This window comes from Oncorhynchus tshawytscha, linkage group LG24 (genome assembly GCF_018296145.1).
Source record: "Oncorhynchus tshawytscha isolate Ot180627B linkage group LG24, Otsh_v2.0, whole genome shotgun sequence".
Classification (NCBI taxonomy): domain Eukaryota; kingdom Metazoa; phylum Chordata; class Actinopteri; order Salmoniformes; family Salmonidae; genus Oncorhynchus; species Oncorhynchus tshawytscha.
Genome location: NC_056452.1, coordinates 7,321,711 through 7,342,485, shown reverse-complemented (window position 1 = coordinate 7,342,485; position 20,775 = coordinate 7,321,711). Strand labels below are relative to the sequence as shown.

The window sequence follows — 20,775 nt, the reverse complement described above, 5'->3', positions numbered from 1 at the left end:
TCCGACAATGCAGTAATAATCCAACAAGTAATGTAACTAACAATTCAAAAAAAAAAAAAAACGACTGTCTTATACACAGTGTAAGGGGATAAAGAATATGTACATAAAGATATATGAATGAGTGATGGTACAGAGCAGCTTAGGCAAGATACAGTAGATGGTATCGAGTACAGTATATACATATGAGATGAGTATGTAAACAAAGTGGCATAGTTAAAGTGGCTAGTGATACATGTATTACATAAGGATGCAGTAGATGATATAGAGTACAGTATATACGTATACATATGAGATGAATAATGTAGGGTATGTAAACATTATATTAGGTAGCATCCACATTAACGTATAAGTGTTTAGAAACATATTCTATTGTCAATTACAATAAAAGTAACTCCAAAATTACACAATATATTATACAGGAAAACATATTGGCTAAAGTCTCATTGTCCTAGAGAGATTTACACGGTTATCAAGACGTCATGCCAGGGTAAGCCTACATGAAACACAGACCTTATTTTAATTGTTTCTAAAATCCCCTATAGGAAAAATGAATGGTAGAAAAATGATTGGAACCATTTCCTTGTTTGACTGCTAGGTTTTATGGGTATTAATGACTCAGACTGCCAGCAGCATACCACCCCGCATCCCACTGCTAGCTTGTTTCTGAAGCTAAGCAGGGTTGGTCCTGGATGGGAGACCAAATGCTGCTAGAAGTGATGTTGGAGGCACCCTTTCCTCTGATCTAAAAAAATATCCCAATTGCCCTGTGTAGGATGCTGTCTTTCGGATGGGATGTTAAACAGGTGTAACTCTCTGTGGACACTAAAGATACCATGGCACTTATTGTAAGTGGTGTCCTGGCTAAATTCCCCAGGTTGTTGCTGTAAATGAGAATGTGTTCTCAGTCAACTTAAAATAGGGGTAAAATAAAAAAATACTGTGGTGTGCTTCCCTGATCCAAGAACTCATCTGATTGGTAGAGTAGGCAGGCCTTATGACTTTGTGGCTGTGGTAACTTAAGATGACTGGTTAGCATACATATGGCTAATGTGTGCCAGGTTATCTGATGGGACCAGCTACAATATACCGTTCTATCAAGTGCAAGTAAATCAACCATTTTAATTAGCTGATGCACATTTTGAGACTGTGAAACTTAAACTGTTTCTAGTGTTTGCAAGTATGGCCCCAATTGGTTTTGGTTAAAACATGTTCAAATGTTTTGTTTACTTAAAAATATGCTTAATTGTGACAAATGTTTTCTGCAATGTGATCAACCTGTGACTGAATTCATTCAAGCCTTTGTTGTACACAGTTAGTGATCTACTGTAAAAACGGCTAGCTGGAGCTCGTCTGAATGGTCAGTTGTGAATGCCCTCACCCGTTAGTGCTTAATGCTGATATGTTTTGGTTCTGCCTACTATAGTGCTGTCCGGTCATATTCATGATGTGGAGGCCTGTACTCTTGATGGTCACCACACACGAGCGCTGACAGAGCTTTTCCATTTGAAGATGTTCATATATTTGTGGTTCTGAAAAAGGGAGAGACAATGCAATCATCAGGATCCATTTACAAGATACTAAGAGATACATATATGCAAATCAAAAATAGACATGCAAACTATAAATATATATCAGAATGTGTGAGCATATGCCCTGATAAAAGCCTTACAACAACTGCAATAATTTTACAGGCTAACACAGGAATATTCACACATCAGCAATTTAAACCGAGAGGGAGAGAGAACTAAGACTAGGGCTATTGATTTTATGGCCCTCTCTGGCCTGGCAACAGCGCTTATGATGCAATTAGTAAATGCGCATGTGCAGGGGCACGAGAGGCTACACGTTACAGAAGTAGCGCGTAAACAATATAACTATTGCTATATCCCTTAATAATTAGTATGCTAGTTGCACTCAATAAATACTCTTGTAGCACTGACTAAACAATACTAAATGTACGAGGTAGCATGCATGTGGTAAATACAACCAGACAGTGAATGTAAGTAAACAAGCATTAAAATGAAGTGCCAGGGCGGGCCGTGGAGTGCGTAAACGTCCTGATTGGTTTGAATGGGCGGATGAACGCGAATCATATTGAGAGGACCGTATATATATATATATATATATATATATATTATTTTTACATATAGGCCTACTGTAGGTCCAGCCTTGAAAACGCAAATAGCATAATTTGTGGCGTTTTGCTGAGGAAATTCCCTGTGCCTTTCTATACCCAAATACATCTAATCTAAAATAAAACTTCCTCAGACTTTATCGGGTGACTATTTTTTCCCCCACGATTTTACCATTTACTTACCAACCTCTCGACTGTGATTGGTTTAATACTTTGATTGACTCCAAACAAATCACACTCTGATTGGCACAGAGCATTTCTCAAAACGAAAACTTCCTGATTGCCTGAAAATTGACCAAACTCGTATTTTATTACACGGACGCATACGACTCTTTCGCTTAAGTTGATTGTGATCAAAATGAGATTTAAATGTATTTATAGCATTGCTTTACTTGTAGTAGTCTCTATTTTATCAGCACATTGCGAGTTTCAGACTCTCGCACATTTAAAACCGCAAGCCAACGACAAGACTCAGGGAAGAGCTGTAGTGGAACTTCTGAGACGTCTACTTGGAAATAGATCTCGTGAGTTCATAGTGTCCGTTAACAGAACTTTATCCAATGATAATTTGGAAGTGTGTGAGCTCCGGTCGGCGAAAAACAATAAAATCATAGCCACAGGCAGCACTGGGGTGGCAGTCGCCTCTGGGATTTACAACTACTTAAAATACTTCTGCAATTGTCACGTATCGTGGTCAGGTAATCAACTTAACATTCCTCGCCCTTTGCCGCAACTCACAGGCGTACTGCGCATCAGCACCCAACACAGGTAAGTGAACGAAACTTTATGCGGAGATAGTACTACTGTCCTCACAGGATGTGATAGGGCAACCTGGGCTCATAGACTAGACGTAACATAGTAAACACGAGACACTCAAATTAGGGATACCTAGTCAGTTGTACAACTGAATGTCTTCGACTGAAATGTGTCTTCCGCATTTAACCCAACCCTTCTGAATCAGAGTATGATCTGTTATGATTGGTATGGTTACATAAGCGAGATGGTTATTTAAGGTTATGTTTACTAACCCAAAGGTTGCAAGTTTGAAACTCTTCACAGATATTTTTTGTTAATTAGTAACTTGAACTACTTATGACTTTTTAGCTACTTTGCAACTACATAGCATGTTAGATAATCCTTCCCCTAACCTTAACAATTTTAGCTAACCCCAGAGGTGGGACCAAGTCATTGTTTTACAAATCACAAGTAAGTCTCAAGTCTTAGCACTAAAATCCCAAGTCAAGACAGGCAAGTCCGAGTCAAGTCCAAAACTTTGAGTTTCGAGTCCTAAACAAGTCATAATGTGCTCTTCACCAAATTAAATACCATTTCATATTTTAACAAGAGTAATAATTAGTATATTACATTCATACAAATAATCAATGCTTTTAAAAATATCTAGATATTTATTACTTTCCAAATAAACATGATATTTCCATGGAAATACATAGGTAGCCATGAGAAAGACACACTCCCCCAATAGTAATCGACTATCAAGGATCGCTATGGGGCGCAATCGGGTGAAGTAGGCTTGTACACAATCGCCCAACCTTAATACACACACACACACTCTGTGTGGTTACAGTATGCTAACATATGTCAATGGTTTTAGGAACAATAGTAACATCAGGCAGGATTTAGGCTACCAACTGCCTAGCCAGTTGTAGCTCAATCTTGGGTGCAATGATCACGTTCCCGCACTGACTGACTATGTGGAGGCTCATTGATTTAATGTTACGTTAGCCTACATGAAACACTAGTAAAGTAATAAAATGTATAGCTGTTGGCTATATTAGCCACGACTTACCGTTCTTTGTGCAGCTTCAAATGTCGAACAAAGTTGGAAATTGTTGCGCCTCCATCTGTAATTTTCTTCCTGTATGTTTTGCAAGTTGCAATCCATTTTTTGTTGATACAACGTCGTCTTTATATCCAAAAATAATAACTTTGGGTATCATCTTTCCAAGGGCTCCATCTGAATTCACCCGCACAACTTTTTCTCAGCTGGCACAATTTGATTAGCTGCTGTCCTATTCAAACTGTAATCCATTAAATGAAGAGTTGATGCGCTGAACACTTTTTTTTTTAATAGCATCATTTTTAATATTTTGGCTTGGGGAGGGTATCAAGTCATGTCGAGTCATAAGGCTCAAGTCCAAGTCAAGTCACGAGTCATTGATGTTAAGTCAGTCAAGTTGCAAGTCATTATATTTGTGACTCGAGTCTGACTGGAGTCCAAGTCATGTGACTCGAGTCCACACCTCTGGCTAACCCTAGCCACAAACTTAATGCTTTAACCTAACTCCTAAACATAACCCTAACCCCTAACTAACATTAGCCAGCTAGCTGATGTTATCCACCTAGCTAGAATTCGTATCATTTCCTACGTTTGTTTCAACATATTGTACGTATTGCAAAATCATAACACATTGTATGCTTAGAAAATTCGTAACATAATATGAATGGTAAATTGCAACATATCATATGAAATTGGTGATGGGACATCCACAAATTGATTACATGACATACATACTAAATGGAGTGTCTGGGATTTACGTTTATGTTTAGAAGCTTGAAAAAGCTGCTCAGATGTGGAAATCTAGTTCCACCACAAATATGAGAATGCTATGCAAGGGCATACATACAGCCTTTAGCGCCTTTGGCTTGTTACGACCTCCTAGTGAGATCTTTTTTGGAGCAGTGAGCAAGTTACCTTATTCATAGATGCTAACTATCTTTAGTGCCTATTGATGACGATATCTTCTTCCCGGGGGACTTTTGTTAAGAGCCCAGACGCTCAGTCAGAAGGTGAGCACACATTGCTTGCGGTACAGTTTTTGGAAACATAAGGAACCGCAAAGTATAGTAAATGTAAAATGAACAGTGTAATGTTTGGATTCAGTCTCGTCGGGTGAACTGTTGTGTCCTCACCTTTTTAGTTTAATGTTCCCATACTCTCCAAACTATTCCCTTTTCGTTGCTACCTGGTTATGCATATGTTTTCCAGATTTCTTCTGTAAGAAACATTTCAATTTAGCCCTAGGCCGATTCTCACGAATGCAAGAGGTTTTAATAGTACATTCTTGTGCCAATGGCTTGGGAGACCCGGGTTCGAGACCCGGAAGAAGCAATGTAATGTAGCCGTTCGCTACATTTGAGTCATAAGTGGGATATGGCTGGAATGAGGCCATCAGAAAGGCACGTACATGAGGGACTTGCTATTGCGAAGCATGGGGACATGCTCCTCCTGTACGGAGAGCAGTGGCTTGTATTCATTCATGGATGCCAAGGGAAGCCATGTATACCCCCCCAAAATTGACTATGAATAAAATAATTTGTCTTTAGTCTGTTTCCTAATTTTCCTTCAATTCGCAAGAGGCTGAATGTACAGGATCTCACTGGAGAAAGCATCTGAGATACTCAGTCTCAGTATTGTTCGGTCGATAGGCTGTTGGTTGACTAAGATCTTTTTTTTTTAGTCAAGCAGTCTAAAATATATAGATTTTTATGATATGAGACACTGGTCTGATTCACGCCTGTCTCAGTGGTCTAATCGATTGTGGAGGCCACGGGGATGGCACACAAGTATCACATTTACTGTTATTTCCCATTTCTAATGTACAATGTTTGTTTGGTTACGGTAATTTCTTTTAATGCATTCAATATATTCTTATTAGTCTTTTACCATTCTCATTGTCGAAGTGGACACGTTGTTTGCGGACTGCACAACCTAAGCTACACTTGTGAGGAACAAGTTTTGGTTTATTTCATTCCATTTAGGAGTTGTCAATTTTTTCATTATTGTTTAGGAGTTGTCAATTTTTTTTCATTATTGTTTAGGAGTTGTCAATTTTTTCATTATTGTTTAGGAGTTGTCAATTTTTTTTCATTATTGTTTGTTTGTAGCGCTCCTGTCAATGTTGAGTAAGGACATGCACCTGATTTATCCATAAAAGTAGACCTGGGCTACCTGGCCTGCGTGCAAATGTAGGCCTATAAATGTGCCCATTTGGTGATCTGATAGAATTTCTGATTGTCTTAACTCACCACTGCTTACTTCTCAAAATAATTTTTTATTGACCTCAGACAGCAAGTAAACAAATTCTGTTTTTACACCCATTGTGAATGACAATAGTTCCTCAACGTAGCCTATTAAAAAAATATTTGCAGCTCTCTTTCGATAACCACTTAGCGTGAAAGGGGGTGAGGTGTCATTCTCTGATCCGTGAAAACGTCGTAAAATAGGCCTACCCGATTACTTCTTATTAGGGATGCACGATATATTGGAATCATATGTTATTAGCTAAAAATGGTGACATCGGTATCGGCCCGATGTCTAGTTTAACGTTGATTGTGCAAAACTGATGTCAAAGCTGATGTGCATACCTACATGACGTAATGACGTAAGATACAATTGTATGCAAAACAGCATTCCTAACCTAGCCCACAATGTCTGCTGTGTGGATCGAGCAGTCAACAAGTCGAGCAGTCATTTGAAAGAGTAAGAATTTCAGCAAGATAACTCGAAGGTGAAATCCATTAACGCCAAGATAATGGCATTTATTGCCCTTGACAATCAACCGTTCTTTGTTGTGATGTTGGCTTTCACCGACTGTTCGAGCACCGGTACACATGTTGCCCTACCAGAGTTACACAGTAATAGCGTCACTGCTATTAGCTTCACGGCATACTATGGAACGCCGTTTTGGGGCTTTGCGTGTCAAAAAAGATGCATGTCAAATAACACTATTTGACGAGTCAAAAAACAGTTCTATTATAGAATGTTGTGTGTTCTGAATTTGCACGTGCAAGCCAAGCGCCACCACTACTATCAGTAGCGCTGTCAAAGCTGTACAAAAAAAGTCTGCAAACACAGGCCACGAATGATGTGTTTAGAATACCATGTTGGTAATAAAGCATTATTTTTTCAACTGCAACTTCTGGGGTAGTTAGCTTTAGCTTGGTACCTAGCTAGCACCAATACAACCAGCCTGAAAACGATGACCAGTAGAAATTGCAGTCATTTTCATTATTCTTAGCAATGATTTAGGAATCCTTGTGAGGAAGTATTAGCTAGGTAGCCACTTGTTCGCCTATTGAAATTGAACTTCAGCTCATGAAAATAAATAGCTAGCCAGCTACTTAACCCTGTTGCCCAAAGTTTAACGTTATAAGCAGCCAGCTAGCTTCATCTGGCTAGTGAGGTTCGCCGGGTTATGTGTTGTGAAGCTAGCCACAATAAGGATTTTAGGCACAATAGTGGAATTTGCAGTTTGCTTTCAAAATAAAAGTACCTCTTTGAAAGTGATGCAGAAGGTTACAATTGGTGGAATTGTGCCATATTTAGACAAGATAATGTTAAACAAGGTTGGAATGTGAAGCAATGAAATTGGGTATTAGTCTACATGGTTACACCCACAGAACACAACTGTTAAAGGTTTATGCAAATATTAGCTCTTATCGCGAGACTGACTGTGTGAAATCACCTCCCCAGTCAACCTATTGTGTGTATTGCCATTCATATTGCACTGTACAGCTTTAAATAAGGATTGGGGATCAATGAAATGGGGTATCAGTCTACTCAATACCCAAGATGTTTTTTCCCAATGTCCTCCTCGGTTATCGGACTCAAACATCCACGCAGTATTGTTTTTCCTCGGGAATAGTGTTCAATACACCATAGGTTGACAACATGTTGCTCAATTCAGTTGTTTCAGAGTCCCGCAATAAGAGCTATGACGCTAATGTCCTCTGGGTGTCACTGAGTAGGCTGATACCCCATGTCATTGATCCACAATCCATAGGTAAGGCTGTACAGTGTGATTAAACATCCTCGTCTGGCATTTTATATTCAATTATGGCATAATTCTACTATTTGCATTCATTTGCATCACTGTCAATTACATACTTTTATTTTGAAGGCTAACCGCAAAGTCCACTATTGTGGCTAATCTTTATTGTGGCAAGCTTCACATAGATGGGTCCAACCACCATTAATCAAATAAGAACTGTCTTATAAATTAGGGTTATTTTAGATCATGACACCAAACTATATAGTTAGCTAGCTAACTATAGCTACTGAAACAGATTATGTTGTTTTGTGGGAAGAACATTGTTTGCATCCATGAGCTAGCTAGTTTTTTTTTAATGACCAGCAGTGTAGGTGCGCGAGACAACTTTACCAGCATCATAGCATACGTATTGAAGAATCGTTGTGAGATATGAAATACGAGTGATGGTGTAATAACAACAAAGAAAATGTATGAACACTTTAAATTATGATGTGCAGTGATATTCAGGTCCTGATTGGTCAACAAGCTTATTTTACATGTCAAATAACACTATTTGACATGCAAAGACCCAAACTGCGTGCCATAGAATGAGAAATCCTGGTTGAAAATGAAACAAATGAACCACGAAACAGCACAGGAAGTAAGTGAAAGAAATAGGTTTTGATTGTTTTACTGGTAATGGGGACATGTGTAAATGCCCCAAAAAATGCCTTTTTGGTCATTGTGGTGTGTGTAACCTTTTAACTAGGCAAGTCATTTGAGACAAATTCTTCTTTACAATGACTGCCTACCCCGGCCAAACCCGGACAATGCTGGGCCAATTGTGCCGCATGAGCTCAGTGTGTATATATACACCTGTTCTGAAATACCCCAGTCTGCAACACCACTAAGCAAGGGGCACCATGAAGACCAAGGAGCTCTCCAAACAGGTCAGGGTATGAAGTTGTGGAGAAGTACTGACCTGTGGGCCAACCACAGACCAGGCAAGGAGGACATTAATCAGAGAGTCAACAAAGAGACCAAAGATAACCCTGAAGGAGCTGCAAAGCTCCACAGCGGAGATTGGAATATCTGTCCATAGGACCACTTTTTAAATATTTTAATTTAACTAGGCAAGTCAGTTACAAAAATTTGGCCTAGGAACAGGGGCAGAATGACAGATTTTTATCTTGTCAGCTCGCAGAATGACATTTTTTTATCTTGTCAGCTCGGGGATTCGATCTAGCAACCTTTCGGTTACTGGCATAATGCTCTAACCACTAGGCTACCTGCCGCCACATCCACTTTAAGCCGTACACTCCACAGAGCTGGGCTTTACGGAAGAGTGGCCAGAAAAAAGCAATTGCTTAAAGAAAAAAAGAAAAAAAATTCAGCAAAAAATAAGCAAACGCGTATGGTGTTTGCCAAAAGGCATGTGGAAGACTCCCCATATGGAAGAAGGTACTCTGGTCAGATGAGACTAAAATTTAGCTTTTTGGCCATCAAGGAAAACGCTATGTCTGGCGCAAACCCAACACCTCCCATCACCCTGAGAACACCATCCCCATAGTGAAGCATGGTGGTGGCAGCATCTGGGACTGGGAAACAGGTCAGAATTGAAGGAATAATGGATGGCTCTAAATACAGAGAAATTCTTGTGGGAAACCTGTTTCAGACTTCCAGAGAATTGAGACTGGGATAGTGGTTCACCTTCCAGCAGGACAATAACCCTAAGCATACTGCTAAAGCAACACTCGAGTGGTTTAAGGGGAAACATTTTAAATGTCTTGGAATGGCCTAGTCTAAGCCCAGACCTCAATCCAATTGAGAATCTGTGGTATGACTAAAGTCTGCTGTACACCAGCGAAACCCATCCAACTTGAAGGAGCTGGAACAGTTTTGCCTTGAAGAATGGGCACAAATCCCAGTGGCTAGATGTGCCAAGCTTATAGAGACGTACCCCAAAATACTTGCAGTTGTAATTCCTGCAAAAGGTGGCTCTACAAAGTATTGACTTTAGGGGGGTGAATAGTTATGCACGCTCAAGTTTTCTGTTTTTTCTGTTGTCTTGTTTATTTCACAGTAGTAAATATTTTGCATCTTCAAAGTGGTAGGCATGTTGTGTAAATCAAATGATACAAACCCCTCAAAAAATACATTTTAATTCCAGGTTGTATGGCAACAAAATAGGAAATATGCCAAGTGGTGTGAATACTTTCGCAAGCCACTGTATGTAGTCTTGTCACGATCAATGCTCGTTCATTAAATCGACAGACAATCGCGGTGAATGTGGAAAGAAAAATATTGCACATTATGTTTGACCCCGCATGTGAAATATGGGGGGGGGGAGAGAGAGAACAGGGCATTGTTACAATTTAGTTTTCCTTGTTTACCATGAGGGCTGTAGACATTTGTGCTGTGGCTGGGCCCTGTTAAAGTGTAAATCAGTGGGACGTGAAGAATGGAGTGTTGTTACAATGGAGTTTTCCTTGTTTATCGTGAGGGCTGTGGACATTTGTGCCCTACAATTAGCCATAGTGCATTAGTCGCACATCAGCTAACCCCAGCAATGTCATCATGTTAACAGTGGTTGGATTGTAAAGCGCATGGGGCAGTTATTTCCCATGACACGACATTAACAGTGAAGTGTAAGTCAATTATGATTTGGCTGAGATCAGATGAGCTTGAGCTTGAGCTTGTTCCCGGCTGAAAGCTTTCATCCAATGAATCTACAGGATCTGTATGACAAATGCTGGTGTCAAGGTCAGCAGCAGGATTAGTCTGTAGAACATACACAAGTTGGTGATTAGGCAACATTTTACTACTTTGTCCCCATCAATACGCATTCAAAGTACGACATTCACCCACCTACCCCACTCGTGTCAATAGATCATGCATACTAACCTTCACACACTTAACAGGCGCCAGTCAGTCACCCACAACATCTCCTCCGTACTAATTTTCTCCAATTTAGACTTCAAGCTTTGCATAAACAATCAACTAAGCAGCTACAAGACAGAGATACTACAGTAGAAGTTGTAGCCAACTTATAACACACCATGTATTACCACAAGACACACACCATGTTTATGCAGTACACAGTGCATTCGGAAAGTATTCAGACCCCTTCACCTTTTCCACATTTTATTACGTTACAGCCTTATTCTAAAATTAATTAAATAGTTTTCCCCCCTCATCAATCTACACACAGTACCCAATAATGACAAAGCAAAAACAAAGCAATTTTTTTTTAAATATATGAAATACATAAGTATTCAGACTGGAGGTCGACCGATTTAATTAGGGCCGATTTCAAGTTTTCATAACAATCGGATGTCCGTATTTTTGGGCGCCGACGTGACGATTATTTTGTATTTTTTTATTTTATACCTTTTATTTAACTAGGCAAGTCAGTTAAGAACACATTCTTATTTTCAATGACTGCCTAGGGACGGTGGGTTAACTGCCGCGTTCAGGGGCAGAACGACAGATTTTCACCTTGTCAGCTCGGGGGACCCAACCTTGCAACCTTACAGTTAACTAGTCCAACCCAATAACGACCTGCCTCTCAATGCACTCCACGAGGAGACTGCCTGTTACGCGAATGCAGTAAGCCAAGGTAAGTTGCTAGCTAGCATTAAACTTATCTTATAAAAAACAATCAATCATAATCATTAGTTAACTACACATGGTTGATGATATTACTAGATATTATCTAGCGTGTCCTGCGTTGCATATAATCTGACTGAGCATACAAGCATCTAAGTATCTGACTGAGTGGTGGTAGGCAGAAGCAGGCTCGTAAACATTAATTCAAACAGCACTTTTGTGCGTTTTGCCAGCAGCTCTTCGTTGTGTGTCAAGCATTGCTCTGTTAATGACTTCTCTGTTAAAGCCTATCAACTCGTGAGATGAGGCTGGTGTAACTGAAGTGAAATGGCTAGCTAGTTAGCGCCATTTCAAACGTCACTCGCTCTGAGCCTTCTAGTAGTTATTCCCCTTGCTCTGCATGGGTAACGCTGCTTCGATGGTGGCTGTTGTCGTTGTGTTGCTGGTTCGAGCCCAGGGACGAGCGAAGAGAGGGACGGAAGCTATACTGTAAACTGGCAATACTAAGTGCCTATAAGAACATCTAATAGTCAAAGGTTAATGAAATAGAAATGGTATAGAGGGAAATAGTCCTATAATTCCTATAATAACTACAACCTAAAACTTCTTACCTGGGAATATTGAAGACTCATGTTAAAAGGAACCACCAGCTTTCATATGTTCTCATGTTCTGAGCAAGGAACTGAAACGTTAGCTTTCTTACAGAGCATATATTGCATTTTTACTTTCTTCTCCATCCCTTTATTTTTGCATTATTTAAACCAAATTGAACATGTTTCATTATTTACTTGAGGCTAAATTGATTTCATTGATGTATTATATTAAGTTAAAATAAGTGTTCATTCAGTATTGTTGTAATTGCCATTATTACAAATAAATAAATGAAAATAAATATTTTTTTATTTAATCAATTTTAGAATAAGGCTGTAACGCAAGAAAATGTGGAACAAATCAAGGGGTCTGAATACTTTCTGAATACACTATTTGCTCCTCACAGAGTCAAGGAAAGATTTAGCAAAGGTGACTTGCGCTAGTTCCTGGTGCTGAGCTTGATGTTGTCACTACAGATGTTAATGGGATCGGTTGATGTCACTGCAGATGTTAATCGAACACACAGGCCAGTCAAGTTAGCCTCTACAGTAGTTAGTTGGCTAGCTAATAGATAGATATGGTCCGGTAGCTAACGTAACTTAGCGTAGCTTACATTTGCTTGCAAAGTTACAAATCACATTGCCAGATAGCAGCTGGCTAATTACATTGAATTGCTTCGGAATGTTTAGCCAGCATATTATGAAAGCTAGCTAGATATTGGTTTAGATAAACACTACGTTAACGCTGCTCGACTTCTTAGTAATGCAACCAATGAAATGTTAACCCAGCAGCCTGTGCTTGCTTGTAGTTTGTACATCCAGGTACTGAGCACCACACCATGACTGAACTTGACAGTTGTTGTAGAGACAAAAATATATAAACACTGCAAAAAAATAAACATCATCTCACTGTCAAATGCGTTTATTTTCAGCAAACTTGACATGTAAATTTTTGTATGAACATAAGATTCAACAACTGAGACATAAACTGAAGAAGTTCCGCAGACATGTGACTAACAGAAATGGAATAATGTGTCCCTGAACAAAGGTGGGGGGGGTCAAAATCAAAAGTATCTGGTGTGGCCACCAGCTGCATTAAGTACTGCAGTGCATCTCCTCCTCATGGACTGCACCAGATTTGCCAGTTCTTGCTGTGAGATGTTACCCCACTCTTCCACCAAGGCACCTGCAAGTTCCCTGACATTTCTGGGGGGAATGGCCCTGGCCCTCACCCTCCGATCCAACAGGTCCCAAATGTGCTCAATGGGATTGAGGACACATTGTGTCCAGTGTAGCAACTAAACACCAATGTTTTCTTGACGTCCCAGTGTATCTCCCTGGTAATGCCTTTCTCTTGTTTCTAGATTCAGGTACTATCAGAACGTATGCACTCAGAGCTACTCCACATTGTGGTGGGACTGGCCACGATGGCAGAGAGAGATCGACTGGATGGCACTGAATGGCATCAATCTGCCTTTGGCATTTACTGGACAAGAGGCCTTGTGGCAAGAGGTAATGAGATCCCATAGTGTGTGTGTGCTGAGGTGGAGCAAACTGGAATGCATATTACAACTAATTTCCTACTAATAGGTGGGGGTAATGCCAGATAAAAGTGCAAAGTAATTTTTTGCTAACTTTTTCCTATTTAAACACACATTTTGTCTTAACTGTATTGTATTGTATTTTAGAACAACTCTGACATCTAGCTGTTTTTGATGGATTAGGTGTTCCTCTCACTGGGGCTGAACCAGACTGAAATTGACCACTTCTTCACTGGCCCCGCCTTCCTAGCCTGGAACCGTATGGGGAACCTGTTCCAGTGGGGCGGACCCCTACCGCAGTCCTGGCATGTGAAGCAGCTCTACCTTCAAGTACAAACATTTTGATTGGTCTCCATACACACATTGGTTCCCTCCTGCATTTGGAATAATAATGATATATATGTTGTATATTTCTTCTGCACTCCAGTTCAAGATTTTAGACCGAATGAGATCCTTTGGAATGCTGCCTGTCCTGCCGGCATTCTCTGGGATTGTGCCTCAGGGCATCGTCAGGTATGACTGCTTATTCAAAACCGTTTCATCCATCCATGTCTTCCGTTCTATATTTTTGTTGTTGTTGGAATACAAAATAAATAGCCATTTGGAGGTATTTGAATCAGTTAAGATCAATGTGCTCGGCAACAATGTTTTCCTGGATTGTTCAGTCCTTGTTTGTTCCATTTTCCAGGCTCTTTCCGAAAGCCAACGTGACCAAACTGGCACCCTGGAGCCATTTCAACTGCAGCTACTCCTGCGCATATACCCTGGACCCCCGTGACCCCCTCTTCCATTCGATCGGCTCCCTGTTCCTGTCCCAGCTGGTCAAGCAATTTGGCACAGACCACATCTACAACACAGACACCTTCAACGAGATGACGCCGACCTCCTCGGACCCCACCTACTTGTCCTCGGTCAGCCGCGCAGTCTTCGACACCATGACCTCTGGTGAGACGTGCATGCCGAACGCCGCAAAAAAAAACGCTGTCTGTTAATTAGCTGACACTAGCTTTGTTACCCTCTAATGTGTTAAGTAGTTTTTCTTCTGGGAATTCCGGCCACAACAGTTAGCGGATGTTAAAATGGCAGTATACATTTGGTCGTAATTACTGTAATCGTCCTACTTTCATAACCCCAGGGTGCCCTGCCATAGTGCCACCTGTGGGGGTTGTACACAGACCCCTTGCCCATACTCCTAGCCATATCAAGAGCTCTGCCTTTCTTCTCTCTCACCCTAAAATCTTTTTTTGTCTCCAGTGGATCCCCGGGCCATTTGGCTGATGCAGGGCTGGCTCTTTGTGTTTGACACAGCATTCTGGAAGCCTGCCCAGATTCAGGCCCTTCTGCACGGAGTGCCCATCGGTCGGATGATTGTGCTGGACTTGTTTGCAGAGTCCACGCCGGCTTTCTCCTTAACCAAGTCTTTCTACGGCCAGCCCTTCATATGGTGCATGCTTCACAACTTTGGTGGCAATAGCGGGCTTTTTGGCACGGTAGAGAGCATCAACTCAGGGCCTTTCGATGCTCTCGCCTTCCCCAACTCCACCCTGGTTGGGCTCGGGCTGGCACCGGAGGGCATCGAGCAGAACCCTGTGGTGTACGAGCTGATGAGCGAGTTGGCGTGGCGCAAAGAGCCAGTCAACCTGGCCAAGTGGGTGTCGCTGTATGCGGTTCGCCGCTACGGCAGCACCCACGAGAACCTGACAGCCGCCTGGAGACTGCTTTTTGGTAGCGTTTACAACTGCACCGTGCCCCACTACAAGAACCACAACAAGAGTCCACTGGTGCACCGGCCCTCGCTGCACAAGACCACAGAGGTGTGGTACCAGCGGGCCGACCTGTACGAGGCCTGGAGGCTGTTGTACCGGGCGGCCTGGCCTCTCATGGCCCAAGAGACGTTTCGATACGACCTGGTGGACGTCACCCGAGAGGTTCTGCAGCTTCTCACCACCGACTACTACCACGAGATCCGGGATGCCTTCCAGGCCCAGAAGCTTCCGGAACTCCTGACGGCGGGGGGCGTGCTGGTGTACGACCTCCTCCCTGAGCTGGAGCGCCTGCTGTCCAGCGACGGCCACTTTCTGCTGGGGACGTGGCTGGAGCAGGCACGCTCCCTGGCCCTGGATGAGGTGGAGGCGCGGCTGTACGACATGAACGCCCGGAACCAGATCACCCTGTGGGGGCCCGAGGGCAACATTCTGGACTATGCCAGCAAGGAGTGGGGTGGCCTGATGGAAGACTACTATTCCCAGCGATGGAGCCTGTTTGTCAACACCCTGGTGGAGTGCCTGGAGAGAGGCCGACCCTTCAGGCAAGACGCTTTCAACCAGGCCGTCTTCCAGGTGGAGAAGGGCTTTGTTTTCAACAAGCGGAAGTACCCCTCCAAACCACAGGGTGACACCTACGACATAGTCAGCAGAATCTTCCTCAAGTATTATCCACAGGCTTTGGAGAGACTAAAGTGAGCCTGTCTGTAATCTGCCGAAAGACTTATCTCCTTTCACAGCGAGAAGAATGTCTCTCCCCCCTCCCCCCAATCACTTTTCTGTAGAATGTACTCAGAGGCTTAAAATACCCTTTTATTTTGTAAATAATTATATTGTGGATTGTTGAGATTACTAGAGCAGCATACAAATGTACATATTGAAGATGAGACATCCAAACATATGTTAAATGTGTAAGGAAAAAGAACTATGACATTAAATAGAGTTCAGCAAAATGACATTTTGATATTTTTCTTCTTACCTTCGAAGCAGTCTATGGACAAGGAGTGACTGCAATCCACTTCGGTTTTGTTAAACTACCACTGCCAACAAATGGTAAAATGTGTATTTTCAGAGCAAAAACTAATGCAAGTCAATCTCCCTCGTTTAGCATGTTTTAAATATAATGCCCTATTGATCTCTTAAATGGATTGTGTTGCCTAATTGCTTACCAATTACTTGGTTTAAACAAAAAAAGGGAGATGATTTGGGCATGAAATTAGGCTGCTTTCAAGGTAAGGAAACAAATATTTAAATATATATTTCACTGTTAAATAGCCTTGCTTGAGCCTTGGCATGCATTTCACTGAACTAACCCTAGGCCAAGTGCAGCTGTATTTGGCTCAATATCAAATCATTTCTGGGTAACAACTAAGTTAAGGAGTTTTACAGTAACATTTTTTTTTAAATAAACAAATAGCTTTTTAGCACAATTATTTCTCAAGCAAGCATTTTGCTAGGACTATCTGGGTGTGGAACGGGGAAATGGGACCAGAGTGTTGCATTAATCACAGTCAGGATTGTGGAAGGAAGCAGAGAGGCCTAATGGGAGGGATATGCAACCTGAAAACGAACTGTTATTTGCAGAAGTCTTATTTTTATTATTGGTCTAATAACTTATTTTGCCTCGATAAGACGAGCCAAAACACGAGGCAAGCCAGAACCCATACAAAACCTGCTGAATAGAAGGTCCTGGGTTGTATTTTTCAACCAGCAACTATTGGGAAATAACACTGATCACATTCTTTTTCACACTTTTACAGTGTTCTTTTCATTAGCCGTTATACAAAAATTATACAGAACACAGGAAAATCTGAACTTTGACTGCACTGGGCCTTAAACTGAATTACTATAACCGGCATAGATTAATATGACTTAATTGCACCATTAATTAATACACTGAGTGTAGAAAACATTAGGAACACCTGCTCTTTCACATGGTCAGTCTGTCATGGAAAGAGCAATGTTTTTAATGTTTTGTATACTCAGTGTATTATAGAGAGCAGTCCTTTCGGAGCCCAGATCATTTATTTATGAATCCCATCATTGGAAGTTTCAGTAGTTGGGTTTCCCAAGGGACTCCATAGGCCAGCATAACTGACCTAAGTTGTAAATATACGAAGAAAAGGAATTGCCCTGTAATGTGAATGTATCTGTCAAATTTTGGAATGTTCTCAAATCATTATTGTTCATGATATCGATAGGGGTACGGATTCCACATTTGGACTATTGGGGTGACGCAAAAGGCCGTCCTCCAGATGGCAAGGCATTATTGTGGAATGTTGGCCTATGGGCATGCCATTTTGATTCCCAGTTACATTGTTTTTTCAATTTTGCGCCAAATAGAAATTGTGTGAACAATAATGGGACCAAAGTGTAGTTTACATTGTTGAAGGGATATACCGTATGAGTGAAGACTACCTCTTCCAGGGCAATAGCAGACACCGTATGTCTCTCTGTACTCAGCCGGTGTGCAGAGGAATCATGTCTTAACCATTTTAGGATGTGGCGAAATGCTAGTGCCTGGAAATACAATTGAAAGCTTGGCACGGATAGTCCTACGTCTTTCCCTCTTTGTACGGCAATATGGATTTGATCCCAATAGCCAGAAGGGGAGCCTTCTACTCCCAAATATTTTAAATGGGAACTATTGGGATTCCATAAGTCCTCCACCGGTGCCTTGAGAGGCATTAGGACTGATTTTGATTAGATACGTTTTATAGCTTGAGCTCAATTCAGCTTCATCTATGATCTTTGATGCGTTAAGGAGCAATCAGAGGTGTACAGGTCTTTATAGAAGCGAGAGAATCTTGAATTAATTTGTGTTCTGATAGTAATTACCGTGTTTCAGATTCAGTAGTTGCTAATATCAGCCAATTGATCGTTACTACTTAGCTTGTTGGCTAGTAAACAACTGGGACGATTACCATGTAAATAATGGTTGAGTATTACTCTATTGATGGCAAATTATGCTCTCTGTCTAATCAATAAGTTAAGTTCTGTCTTGACTTTGGAAAAATGGCTACCTGGTCTAAAGAGTTTGTGGAGAACGCTCTAACACAGTTAAGAAATCCGTTTTCTAAATGTTAATTGTGATTTATTCGATCCAAATGCAGTTGCCTTATTGTTAATAAAATCTTTGGTGGCATTCCATAGAATCCAGGGGTCATCGACTGAAATATTTTATTGATCATTATGAATTAATTCAATTTCAAATTGATCAAATAATTCAGGATTTTGTAGTAAAGAAACGTTGAAACGCCATCTTGTGACTCTTCTAGGAGATTCTGAAGTTGGCAGTAGTAAGCGTGGTGGTCAGACATGCTCATATGTTGAATTTCTATTTTCTTAATTAAATAAAATACAGGTGTAGATAATAGTATGAAATCGATTTGTGAGAATGTTATATGCCTGTTTGAGGAGAAAGTGTACTATTTTTTTTAAATTTAGGATTATGTGCTCGTCAGGCATCAATGAGGTTGTAATCAGAGAGTATATGCTGGAGAGCCTTGGTTGCATGTGGATTGTAGTTGGTTTTATTAGATTTCTCCCATGGCATTCATGTCTGTTCAAATAACCAGATGGAATTCAGTTAATTTTAACAATGCTGTTCAGAGAATCAAGAAATGTAGGATCATATGAATTGAGCGCACACGTGAATAAAGGCTATTTTCTTTCCATTATGAATACGTTTAAGGAAAGTGATTCCGCCTTCTTGGTTTTCACCCTTATGCTCTGTGACTTACAAAATACATTACTTCTAATCTTGTTTACAATCAAACATTTGAGACATTCTAAGACGTTTCATGTGGAAGCGGCTTAGCATGGCTTAACGACCTATAAAAATGGTATAAAACGACCTATAAAAATGGTCAATTTAAGAAATGTGTGCTTGCTTCAGCTGTAAAAAAATAAATAATGGTAGTGTGTTATGATATCCTGAACAAAAATATAAACACAACATGCAACAATTTCAAAGACTTTATTGAGGTACAGTTCATAAGGAAATTAGTCAATTTAAATCAATTAGGGCTGACCCCAATAGCCGATTGTTTGACCGCCCGAGATAGTTCACTGCTCGACTAAAACAATGACGGTGAACTAATCCATTGCAGAGGCCTACACTAAAAGCCAATTTATGGTTGATCCAAAAATGTGGTAGGAGGGTGCGACACAATTGCTGAGCCTCCAGAGGCCAAAAACAAGCTCTGTTCCACATCGCCATGCGCCTCCCAAATGTTGTATCAATGCGGAGGGCTCTGTATAGCTCCACATTGACATTTGTTGCCGATCGGTGGCGGTGGTACATCCTGTATAAACACAAACTCACTTCCTTGACAACAGCTCTGCGACGCGCAAGAAGTATGAATGCCCTGACTTCTCCTTAGGCCATATCACCATAAATGCTGCATGGCCAATTTTATTTTATTCCATTTTTTTATTTTTTTTCAAGGCCAGACAAAAATTGTTTAACTGTTTGTTTAATGGATTCCTCCCCCCAGAAAAGTGAGGTGAGCGAGCAAAAAAAAAATATATATATATTTTTTTACAATGAATTGGGTACTTTACCACATTGCCCTAGGCTATATGGACATGAACAATTGGGGAAATATTCAATTTGACAGATTTTCAGATTATGCTTAGAGGTCGAACGATTATGATTTTTCAACGCCGATACCGATTAATCGGCCGATTTTCATTATTTAAAAAAATTATTTATAAAAAAAAATGTTATTTTATTTGTAATAAGGACAATTACAACAATACTGAATGAACACTTATTTTAACTTAATAATAATACATCAAAATCAATTTAGCCTCAAATAAATAATGGAACCTCTTCAATTTGGTTTAAATCATGCAAAAACAAAGTGTTGGAAAGAAAGTAAAAGTGCAATATGTGCCATGTAAATAAAGCTGAAGTTCCTTGCTCAGAACATGAGAACATATGAAAGCTGGTGGTTTCTTTTAACATGAGACAATATTCCCAGGTAAGAAGTTTTAGGTTGTAGTTATTATAGGAATTATTCTCCATACCATTTGTATTTCATATACCTTTGACTATTGGATGTTCTTATCGGCACTTTAGTATTGCCAGTGTAACAGTATAGCTTCCGTCCCTCTCCTCGCCCCTACCTGGGCTTGAACCAGGAACACATCGAAAACAGCCACCCTCGATGCATCGTTATCCATTTCTCCACAAATGCTGCGGCCCTTGCAAGGGGAACAACTAGCAGTATTTGATGAATGCCCTGCTCTCTGGCCAGGTAAAATTACATTGTTTCATCTTAAATCGCTTCAAATATATCTGAAAATGATGCAATAACCATGAATTTATCCGACTTTTTGTTTATAACCTGGACTCATAAA

At 40.7% G+C, this 20,775-nt stretch overlaps 1 protein-coding gene across 2 annotated transcripts; it reads left to right on the top strand.

The window, feature by feature from the left end:
• Window positions 1-2,381: 2,381 nt before the first annotated feature.
• Window positions 2,382-19,092, top strand: naglu (N-acetylglucosaminidase, alpha). 2 transcript variants are annotated; one of them, XM_024386991.2, is made up of 6 exons: window positions 2,382-2,902; window positions 13,469-13,616; window positions 13,829-13,975; window positions 14,073-14,158; window positions 14,334-14,590; window positions 14,900-19,092. In XM_024386991.2, exons 1-6 carry the CDS (start codon window positions 2,493-2,495, stop codon window positions 16,105-16,107), a joined length of 2,256 nt encoding a protein of 751 aa, XP_024242759.1. In that variant the 5' UTR covers window positions 2,382-2,492; the 3' UTR covers window positions 16,108-19,092. The 2 variants fall into 2 exon arrangements, with proteins under 2 accessions (XP_024242759.1, XP_024242760.1); XM_024386992.2 differs by having other exon boundaries at window positions 2,569-2,658.
• Window positions 19,093-20,775: the final 1,683 nt, after the last annotated feature.

Coding starts and splice junctions, on each gene's coding strand:
- naglu (XM_024386991.2), top strand. CDS start 2,493: ATGAGATTTAAATGTATTTATAGCATTGCTTTACTTGTAGTAGTCTCT. Junction 13,617..13,828: donor AAGAGGCCTTGTGGCAAGAG/GTAATGAGATCC, acceptor TTGATGGATTAG/GTGTTCCTCTCACTGGGGCT. Junction 13,976..14,072: donor TGAAGCAGCTCTACCTTCAA/GTACAAACATTT, acceptor TCTGCACTCCAG/TTCAAGATTTTAGACCGAAT.